Source organism: Colletotrichum aenigma, assembly GCF_013390185.1.
Source record: "Colletotrichum aenigma strain Cg56 chromosome Unknown KSG_Cg56_contig06, whole genome shotgun sequence".
Classification (NCBI taxonomy): Eukaryota; Fungi; Ascomycota; class Sordariomycetes; order Glomerellales; family Glomerellaceae; genus Colletotrichum; species Colletotrichum aenigma.
In genome coordinates this window covers 2385893-2396970 of record NW_023500912.1, presented here as the reverse complement: position 1 = coordinate 2396970, position 11078 = coordinate 2385893, and the positions used below count along the sequence as shown (strand labels likewise).

General features: G+C 56.0%; 2 protein-coding genes across 2 annotated transcripts; both read right to left on the bottom strand.

The window, feature by feature from the left end:
• Positions 1 to 1133: 1133 nt before the first annotated feature.
• Positions 1134 to 1751, bottom strand: SBH1 (Protein transport protein Sec61 subunit beta; the record flags this gene model as incomplete). The annotated part of the gene is made up of 3 exons (XM_037324936.1): positions 1134 to 1168; positions 1244 to 1339; positions 1472 to 1751. 3 exons carry the CDS (start codon positions 1749 to 1751, stop codon positions 1134 to 1136), a joined length of 411 nt encoding a protein of 136 aa, XP_037176883.1.
• Positions 1752 to 3281: 1530 nt separating this feature from the next.
• PSR1 (Phosphatase PSR1) lies at positions 3282 to 4931 on the bottom strand (the record flags this gene model as incomplete). The annotated part of the gene is made up of 3 exons (XM_037324935.1): positions 3282 to 3593; positions 3644 to 3793; positions 3843 to 4931. The coding sequence occupies 3 exons, from the start codon at positions 4929 to 4931 to the stop codon at positions 3282 to 3284; spliced, it is 1551 nt and encodes a 516-aa protein (XP_037176882.1).
• Positions 4932 to 11078: the final 6147 nt, after the last annotated feature.

Genomic DNA, 11078 nt, shown 5'->3' with positions numbered 1-11078 from the left:
ATGCAACATAGCCGCTCATCCCAAGCCAGCAATAGTTCAAATCAAATCAAGAACATTTCTTTACAAATCCAGAGTCGAGGTAGTCTTGGAATCCAATTTCGCCATGAACATGATGAATCCATACGCCCGCCATTCCGCGAGGTATACTTCCATGGTAGTTGGCAGGAATCGTCCAAAAGCACAGGCTGGCTGATACGGTCCTCACCGGAAGACCATCCAATAGGGTTCGTTCGGTCATCGAATAACCATTAATACCACAAAATCGGTATCTGGCGCGGGAACTTCGCCCGTGACAAAACAACACCAGAAATCAACGTTCGACCTCCGTAGCGATGTCTTCCGAAGCTAACAGCTCCAAGGACGGAGGTATCCCCCACCCCTCGACGACGAGATATACTCGCAACAACCAAAGTCTGTTAGCATGGTCTTGGAGGCCGCGGGTCGCGTTCGAATACGAAGAAGAGGAAATAGGCAACAACGCTTTGCTCATTCGAATGGCTTGCGTCTCGTACCAAACAGCCCATCCTCCCACGCCTATGACAGTCCCCTCTCAACTCCACAATGTAAACAACAAGGCCCATTCGCCTCGGTGGACCTAGTGGATCGGCCTCGATTAGGAAGCTCCTGGTCATCAGGTCGAGGGAGAAGTCACCAGAAACCTAAGCTTCTTACGAAAGGGAGAGGGGGGCCAGTATCACCGCTGGGGAACGAAGGTCTCACGCCCATCGAACAACTTCGTCAAGATCTCGTTCCAAAAAACCGCATGCCGGTATAAAGTGCATAAAAAGGAGGTATAATACAGCGGCGGGCATACCATCATGCTTTTCCCTTTCTGTCTTTCCGCCGCCCCCTTCAGTCTTCCTCTGAATCAAGGCCACAAGATCCCACCCTCCATTATCGTCAAAAAGGCTGCTGCTTTTGTGTAGTTTGATATATGAATGCTTCCTTCGTCTCAGAGGCCGTCCGTCGAGTACCAAATCTGCTGCAGAGACGGGTCACCACGAAAACGGCTCCGCTTCTGATAGATAGCTCACTTAGGGCCACAGCCCAAAGCCCCATGTTCTCCTCATCTTGCTTTCGAAAGAGGCTCGTATCGCGTCATCCGTCCTTCCCTCAACTTTCGTTCAGGAAATTTAGCTGGAGAATTTGCGGGTGATCTTGGCAATGACTGAAATCCGTTTGTTAGCAAAGGACAAATTCCCTTTGGTAGAGCCATTGAGGCAAGGGAGCGGTAAAGACTCACTGTGAAGGGCAACGACGCTGAAGATGAAAACAAGAGAAAGGACGAGGACGACGACGGGGTCGACCTTGAGACCGGGAGACTCGTCGGTGTACAGCCCTGCAATCACCGCGCGTTAGCATTCAATTCTACACCATATTCCAGTCGCCTCTCTTTCCAGCCCCCCCCCCCCCCCCCGCGTCGCGAACGCAGGGCGAGTTGCAAAAGACACAGGCTCGAAGGGGAACGTACTCAGCATCGTGCTGCTGCTGCCGCCAGCACCGGCCGCCCTCGTGCTGTTGGGGCGCGCATTGGCGATCTTCTCCTTCTGGTCGGCGGCCGCGCGGCGGCGGATGGCGGTGCGAGGTCCACCAGGGGGAGTGGGCGACGAAGGGCGGGCGACGCTCGCGCCAGAGGCCGCGGCGGGCGAGTTAACGGGAGAGGCGGGACGAGGGGAAGACTGTACAATCGTCGGGTCAGCATAACCATTCTGTCTCTCCTGCCTGCCATTGCGCTGTTCGCAACAGTCCATGTCGCGCGACGATAGGAGCTCCAAACATCCAGCCTACACGCGCCGTCTTCATCCTCGGCCTGAGTGGTGTGGCCAGAAACGAAGACGAGGTCGCGTGCAAGCTCCCGAATCGCGAGATGGACAATTAAGCCCCCAAAGAGCCACCTATGCTTCGCCGACGTGCATTGACGGGGAAGTACTAACCATTGTGAAGGAGTGTGACGGTAAACAGATCCCAAGATCGCTGCAGGATTTCGGAATTGGTCGAAGAAGGGGAACACGTAGGACGGACTGTGGTCTGGGTGGATGGATGTGATGGACGATCGAGCTCCTTGCTGGGGGCGTCGGCTGCGGTGCGACTCAAATGTGCAGAGTTGAGGCCACAGTTTTGGAAAGGGGACCAGCCAGCTGGCCGGGGGTGGTGGGATTTTCCGACCCGATGTTCCAGAACCACTGAGGTGCCCCCCCTGGGCTGGGGCGGCGAACCTACCTTAACGGGTCCCTGGCCGGAAGGTCACCCAGCGCACCAAGCGACAGCGCCTAACCCGACCTCTCCAGGTCCACAATGGAAGCCCCATCCTGGTTCCATCAACTGATCAAAGTCACCGCGTGGCAGACATGGTAATCCCGTCTTCTGCATGTCCACGCTCCAACGCCAATTTCCCGCTTTGGCACATACTTCATCATCAAGACAACAGTAGTTCGGACAAGTTTTGAACGCTTTCATTGAATTTGAGGGGGTACTGTATATCTAGGAAGCAGCCGCTTTCTGCAGCCAAAACCTTTCCATCTGATCGGCGCCAGCTTATGCAGCACTAGTTGAAATACAATAAAATAAGGCTTTCCCTCGTCTGTCCTCTGCTTCCGCTCAACACTTGGTTTGCTACACTGGCAGAATAATAGAGAAGAGTCTGCTGGCAGACTCGAAGAGAGTGGGGAATATGACTCTGGGGTGAAGGAGGTGATGGTGTGAGAGTGTGTTGTGTGTACGATTCAAACAAAAGTTAGAGAGAATGAACAAAGGGAAAACAATATCCTGCCACAGAAAAGGGCATCCCCTGCCCAAATGAAAACCAACACGACATCCCATGGTATCCTTCCCCGCCTTTTTTTCGTGGTGACTGGTCTTCAACAACAGATGGGTGTCTTTCGTGAGGTTCCTCTCGTGTGCACTTCCAAAACATGGGCGCCGGAAAAAGAAAAAACACACCGAGGTGCCAGAAGAGCGTCAGCAGCTCAGCGTCCGGCCGTCCCAAGCTCCCAAGTGCCCCCTTTTTTGTGTCCCTTTCCGAATCCGAGGTTTTTCGATGAAGTGTCATCCTCGAGGTCATTTGAAGCGGCCCCTGAGCTCTTTGCGTACAAGCCGCCGTGAGCTGGCTCGGTCTGGTACCTCCGCCATTGCTCATTATAAGGTAAGATTAGACAGTGATACATCTACACCTGCTGGAAACGAACCATCGCAACCCAAACGCCTTCCGCTATGATGGGACCGCGGTCCTGCAAACTTCCTCGGAGGTGATGAACGAAGAAAAGAAATTGGTATCTTCAGCTTCAAAGTGTAACGTCGAGAACCAGGCTGACGTCCTGGACATCCGACTTTGCAAGGTCTTCTAGAACGGGAATCAAATCCAGCAGCTCATTGTCGTGTGCGTCCGAAAACCAACTGCTGATAGGAACGGCGTGCTGCGGGTGGAAGATGTACGACGTGGGGGAGTTGTCAATGATGATTGTGTCTTTCAGGTCTCTTCCCACCTGGGAAAGATCCTTGACGTAGTTTCCTTGGTGGTTGTAGCAGCTCTCGCGGAAAAGTCTGTGGTGAACGACCTTGTGGATATCAAGTTGGTCCAGAAGAGGGTCGCCATACTGCAAAATGTCAGCTTTGGGCCGTGGCGTTGGGAGGAGACATATCGTACCTTAGAAACAGACGCGGTGAAGACCACCACTTCATAAAGTTCGCCGACGCGCTTCATGAACTGATCCACGCCCGGTCTCTTGATCACATACACATTATGATAGTTGCCTTCGATTTCTACGGGTATGGTGAAATCGGCTTGGTGGAGAATCTGCGACACATTAGTACCGAAATTGGGGACGATGAAGCATCTCTCATACCTTGAATGAACTGTGAACGAGCGTTTCATCCAAGTCGAGCACAAGACATTTTCGGCCCTTGTGTTCGGGGGCAATTGGGCCCAGCAGGAACTTCTGCTCGGTGGCAACGGGGCCTGCCAAATCAATGGATCCGTTCTCGGCGGTCGGGAGCGGCGGAGGGCCCGGCAGTTGTTGACTTGTCGGTGCGTCTCCGACCGGCGGCGGTATTTGCTGCTTGGACTCCTCGGGCTCGGGCGTCGCATCGGGCATCGCCTCATCCCCCTCAACATCCTTCTTCTCCGGCTCTTCTAATTGCGCATCCTGAACCTTTTCGCCGGTGGTGGACTCGACGGTGATGACGGGCGCAGCTGCGCTAGCGCTAGCTCCGGTACCGAGGGCGGTCGCGTGCTTTGAATCGGAGCCCTCCTGGCCGCCGACGGTAGAGTCGTCGGCCGTAGTGGTGTTAGAGACGCGCTTACCCTTGTACTCGTTGCCGGCGGTCATTGGCTGCTCGGGCTGCGGTTGCTTCTCGTGGATTTGCGGCTTGTTCGGTGGGATCGGCTGCTCCTGTGGAGTCGGCTGACGGGACTTGGCAGTTGTCGGCCGCGCAGGCAGCTTGTCGAGCTTGTGGACGGCGTCGTCGCCGTTCTCAACAGCGTTCGCGTTGTCGGGGACTCCGCAGCAGCCGAACAATGCGAAGATGCCGCCCTTCTTCTTCTTCTGCGGGGGATTCACGGGGGAGTTCGGTTGGGTGTTGCCGGGGGTGTTTGTCGGTTCGGTTTCGATGCCGGATCGGTGGCTGCCGACGCTCCCATTTCGATGCCGCCCCAGAATGCTACCCTTGGATTCCTTTGATCGGCCGCCGATGCTGTTTCTCGAATCGCTGACTGTGATTCCGCTCAGCCCTGTCGAAGTCGGAGAGGATTGATTGCGCTGCGAGGAAGACCGTGATGGCACATGCAGCAAGCTCCTACCCTTCTTTGAATTTCCACCCTCCTCTGGTGCCAGAAGCACCTTTTCCTTGGACATTTCTTGACTTGACTGGCCGTTCTGTTGGTTTTGCGGAGTGATTTCGTCGACTGGGTTGGATGATTGTGGCTTCTCGGACATGATGCTGTCGAACTAGATTGGGGATGATTAGCGAAACGCCGCGAATACTGGTCAAGCGAGGCGACAACACGAGAGAGACCGAGCGGTGAGGACTCAGGAGGGGCTGGTAATCATCCCGGTGTGCATTCTAGATCATCCATGACACAGTTCCGCCTCACCCTCTCATTCCAAGGTCCAAGACACGACCGAGGTGCTGTTGGCGTAGCGCAGGCGCCTCTGACACGAAGCACACGCACATGGTGCGCGTGTGGAGCGGAACAAATCAAGGAGCAATGATGGCCCAAGTCAAACACGACACGATCGCGCAAGCACGGGGTTGTTGATGGGCGTCATGAAGTGGTCGAGTTGGCGGCGGGTAACGATTGGAAAACGTAGGCAAAGAAAGAGTGTCGTCACTCACCTCCTTTCTTGTCGGGTCCGGCAAGCTTTCCCAGAATCCTCAACCCCTAAACTCAGCTGATGTCGGCCGTAAAAGGCCAATTCGCAGTGCTCGTCGCGCGGTCCAGATTGAAGGCGAAGCTGTCTCGAATAGAAACGATCGACGCGGTGGACGATGGATGGAATGGGGGAAGAGGAGGAAGGGCGAAGCGACGTCCTTGGAGGTAGTCGGTCGAACGCGGAGAATGGAAGATGGTTTGGGCTCGGTCGCGCAGGAAGCGGCGCCAATGGAATGACTGAGTGGGCGAGGCAAAGTGGCTGGGGGAGCCAGCAGGTAACCAGTGCTCAGTGATGTACCGTTCCGCAGGTTGGAGTCAAGTCAAGCCAGGCTCGTTCGGGGGACGGAGGACCTGGAGGGGAGACTCTGGAGGTTGAAGGAGGTGTGCTGCGGTGCGCTGAGAAGAAGCGGCGGCGGTGGTGGTAGTAGTGGTGGTGGTGCTGTGTGTGGTTCGTGGTGGATGGCGGTGGTACTTGGTGCTGATGCTAGTTGGAATCAGACGGGGGGGAAAAGTGGGCGAAAGTAGAGAGTGGTTGCAGGGAACAGCACGCAGGCGGCTAGAATTAAGGTTCGCTGTAACAAAGTGAAGGTGGTGATTCTTTGGGTAACAAAAGGGTTGGTATCGAATATCGCTCGAGCTTGAAGGGGGGAATGATGGCGAGGCGAGGTGTTGGAGTCGGGCGACTCGGGGAGAACGAACAGCGCAGTGTTCGCAAAACGAGGAACGGAGGATTGGGAAGAGAAGAAACGAGACCCAGCCGAAGGGGAACTTGGTGAGAAAGGGTTGAAGCGTGAGCTTTGAAAGTGAAAGACGGGGGGTGGAGGAAGAATGGGCGGCAGCGGTGCCAAAAGAGATTAGAATGGATGATGGGCTTTTGGGGGGTGTGGGTGGTGGTGTGGTCCAATGGACGTGAAGCAAGACAAGGCAAGGCAAGGTAATAAGGCAGGCAGGAAAGTAGGTAGGCAAGCTGAGCAAAGCAGCGCGCAACGGAGGAAGAAGTCGTCAGTCAGATCGAGTCCAGTTCTAGTGTCAGTCCCAGTTCCAATTTCAGGTAGTCCAGGCCACGCTTTCTGGTGCAGGTGCTAAAGTAGAAGCTGCAGCAGCATTAAGACCAAGGCAAAATGGAAGGCAAGACAATGGGTTTCCCCCGGGGGTGAGGGTGAGGGAGGGGGGTGTGAGGCGAGACGGGAAAGCAGAAGCAGAAGCAGAAGCAGAGGCACGGCAAGCGCTGCAGGTGCAGGAGGAAGACAGGTCCAAGGTCCAGGGATTGGAAGGGCAAAAGAAGTGAGAGTGGGAGAAAGAGCGCGCGAGCGAGCGAGGAGAGAGAAAGTGCAGAGAGAGACAGAGACGGACAGACAGACGGACGGTCTGCTGGTGGGCGTATCAGAGACCAAAGGCTGAGAACCAGAGCACAAGCGAGATGATTTGCCTTTGAAAGCAACGCTGGATGGGGGCACTTTGACCAGGAACCGGACCGTGTCCACGAAATCTACAAATGCAACAGGCGCAAAAAACAGCAGAGAGAAGAAAAAAAAACGAAAGGGAAAAAAAGCTGGGGGTGCAGGCCCCTTGTCACTTCCCATCTGGGTCCCCAGAGGTCGTGCTGGACGACGACGAGATGGACTGGGACTGGGAGCGACGCTGGAGGGTGTGGGTGGATTTCCCGGTGAGATTAGCCCGTCCCGTCCTGGTTAAGCAGAAGCCGGGCTGGCAGATGGGGCACGATAGGGGAGCTGGCGGGATCACTGTGTCTCTCTCTCTAAAGCACACGGCCTGTCTTGTGCACGGCCGATGCAGTTAATGCAATTTCCACACCCAAGACAGCGGAAACAGTGACGTCTGCACCAGTGCGCCGTCGCCATGGCCGTGGGGACCCACCCACGGATGCACCGACCACCTGACAGCTGCACACTGTGCCAGAGACCAGACGACTATCTGGCCGCATCAGACGCCGTGTCTCATCTCCCATTTCTCATGGCTCGCCGCCAAGCTCATCTTACAGAAATCTCCATGGTGGGAACACAAGAGAGGTTCCATCCCGGCCCATCACACACCACTCGCTCCTCGCTCGCTCGCGGCTCAGGAGCTAGAGCCTGAAATTGGCCATTGACGGGGACATGCCTTGCACTGGCACTGACTGGCACCGATCATCTTTTGCCCTCTACTGCATAGCATCACACAAACGTCGGTGATTTCCATCCGCTGAGAGCCTGAGCCTTGCAATCAGTTTGGCATCCATTACCTGTGGTACAGTATCTGTACATATGGCACAGATGTCCAGGCGGCTCTTTCAGAAATGGGAATGCGGACCCTTTGTCAAAGAGCCAACTCGGCATCCCAGTTCCGTGTTATTTCAACCTCGACCACGATGAGTAAGGTGCGCCATGCACTCACATTGTCCTGATTCTTCATCCAGAAAGAAATCGGCGCCCCATAAAATCACGCCCCTCTGAGCATTTCCAAACAAGAGAAAACAACAAACCCACACTCCCAGACCTTCAACCGTACCTCCTCGACACGGTCCACCCGTCGTAGCCAGAGACATTCTGACGAGACCTGTCTAACGACGACGACGACAACGACGAGAGGGCCATAATCCCACGCCAGAGTGCCCGAGGTGGTGTACCGTGTAAGCAACAAGCCCGGCACGCGCTGCGACTTCGCGCCGCCAAGGGTCGCCCGTAATTAGCCTTGGACAGTAAGGCTCGCAAGTGCGAGTGGATGCTGCCGCCGCCGTCTCTGCTTGCGAGCGTCTGGTCTAACGCCGGGCCAGACAGGGTAAGGTCAGCCGGGCGCCTTCTCTCAATGCGCGCCGGGTCCCCCGTCCAGTCCCAACTCTCGTCCCGGCCGCCGCGACACCATCCGCTAGCCTAGCCCTCTCTCTCTCTGTGTGTCTTTCTGCCCCAGGGACCTTAAAGTCGCTGTATTTTTCCACCGTCTCGCTATTTCTCTTCTGCTCCCCGTTGTGACGACGACGACGACGACGACGGGCCAGTAGCAGGCGCAACAGAGGTGTGATTGGGGTTGCATGAGCACTCAAGTTGAAGCTTCAATGGTTTTTGCTGGCGCGCGAGGTAAAGCTAGCTGTTTTGACTAATCAACCCAAGGAACCAGAACCAGACAGAACATAGGGTGAGGCAGCCCAGGATACCTCCGGCTGCTCTTACGCGCGCACCATAACCACAGGTATCTCACCACGATCTGGTACGAGACAAACCAAGGCAGCGGACATGGATGAGGCAAACTCCAACTGGCAATATCCTCATGCACTAAGCTCTGGCAGCGGGCATCCGCCCAGGAGTACATGCAGCTAGCTGCACATCTCCGAGTACCCTCTCAACCTCTCAGACTACTCGCCCTGATTCTGGGCCAGTGATTCCATCCACTCGTCTATTACCCGCCCGAGTCGTCGCCACTAAAAACGTGCTAGCTAGGGGAGGGGGTAGCCAGGGCCAAGGAGGAACCACCACCATCCACGCGGGTACGACACTTCACTCTCGTGGACTTGCAGGTAGCTCAATTACACCAGAAACACAGGTGCAGATACCACGAGCACGCGCAAGGGGGAGGAGCTGGCAGGGCCATCAGGAAAATACATCGTTCACGAGTAAGCCATCTGCAGCTCGAGTAGTAGCAAAAGCCCCCCCCCCCAACCCCCCAGCAGAGCAAGAAAGATATGATGCCCATGCTGCTTCGCAATTCTCCAAATCCGAGGGGGAAAGAGAAGAAGAGACCGCAGCCAACCACAGACGAACGGGAAGCTCTCGCAGCTGGTGGGGATCCAGACCCCTTGGGCCCTCCTTCCTGATTGGCCATGTTACCGCCCGATTGAGTGACTGATCTCACACGCACTGGTTGGGCAGCACCTCATGCAACACTCAATCCAGAATCTTGTCCCCCTTCCGCTGCATCACGAAGGGGGGCTTCCCAGAGCGAGAGAAAGAAGCAGAGGGCAAGGGGTGCCCACTGTCCGCCGCCCACTCAGGCACCGCACTTTGGTGCGCCAAGGGGCTCAAGTCATCACTGTGACTGGGGGGACGACGGGGGCAACAGGAGTGGATGAGCCGCAAAAGCGGCAATACCGCCGTCCACGGTCCAGGGGAAGCTTCACCCGATTCCGATTTCCGCACTGGGTGCGACCTGCCAGAGATCACGGCCGCCTGCGCGCCGCCTTTCGTTGCTGTGCTCGGGGCTGGGCCCACTGTGTTAGAGATGGCTCCAAGTCAAGCTCGAAGCGAAGCTCTCGAAGCTCGAGACTTTCTCTTGCTCCTTAACTTCTCCGTGCTCACAAGCTCTGCACCCCCGTCGTCCATCGCCAGCGGTCTAGATCGCAGGCACACAGGGCGCCTGCTTTGACGTACGTACTCAAAAGATATCCGTACGCACCTCGACTGAGGGCGTTCCCGGCTGCATGTCCCGCGCCGCGCGTACCGCATACAAAGCCGGCAGACACATTGGATGACAGACCAATCCCCAGCGCTGCGTCAGAGATTCGAGGTCAAATGTCGGGCTTTCCCAGGGCTGCGGTGAGAGCATCCGTAGTCCTCCAGAAGGAAAGCAGCAAAAAGAGGCTCATTGTGGCGGAGGTTCCTGTGGGTGCTGCTCTGCAAGCTCAGTTGTTCTCGGCGGTGTGGTGTGGTGTGTGGGTGGAGATGCTTGCCGTGCCGGCGCGGTGCGTGCGAGCAATGCTTTTTTGCGGGGATCCCATCCTTTTTCCTTGCTGCTTGGTTGCTTGCTTGGGTTTCTTCCGGCCAGCTTCCATCTCGGATGGAAACAAAACGACGACCGGGACCAGACATGACTGAGCGCCCGGAAACTCCTTCTAGAATTTGTACCCGCGTGGACAGCACTTTCTTCTTTCAACGGCGTCTCTCTCCTGCCACACGCACGCCGAGTGAGTACACCAACAGGAATCAATGACGACGAACACATGGTAGGTGGCTGTCGAAAGCAGCCATACCTTGTGGAGAGGAGCCAGAATCCTGCATGTTCTATTTGTGTCCAGACTTGCCATCATCGTCTGGCCTACAATTCACGAGTGGACGTATCCGTACGCCCTCCCAAAGACGCTGTGTAAGCATTGTCAGCAATGCAAATGCACGGCGTGGTTCCTGCGTGCCGCTGTATCACATCTGATGGCCCGAGACCCCCCATCGTCCGTCCATCGATACCTACCTTATTCGACCTCGTCCCCGGGGCCGGGCGGAGGGGCCGTCAAATGAGCCTCCCGCAATCCCCGCAACTTTCGGGGGCACCATCTGTCAACTTCCTGGGGCTTCGTTCGTAGAGATCGGTGCGGTGAATTGAACGACTGATGTCAAGTCTAGTAAGCCATTTCTAACATGCTATGCTATGCTGTTCTTGCTGTATGGATGAGGTAGAATGGTAGCCCTGCCGCGATATCACAGTACCGCTGCGCCGTCTACGTCTTGCGGCGGCTAGTCCAACTTACTTGCTTCACCGCTCTCCGTCTGTTTCAAAAGTTCCTCTCGCCAAACACGGCTCAGAACCAACCTCGTGAAAACCAGGCCTAGCCCGATTCGAAATCTGGCATCGACACGTGCCATGCTGTCCAATGTCAAGAATGTCCTGACCTGCGGACTGCGGCATCTGCGATATCGTGCCCGGTGCCTAGCTTAACGCGTACTGGTTGTGGCATGGGATCAGACATCCGCGGTCTATCTAACTATCAGTTCTATTTGCGGGAGCA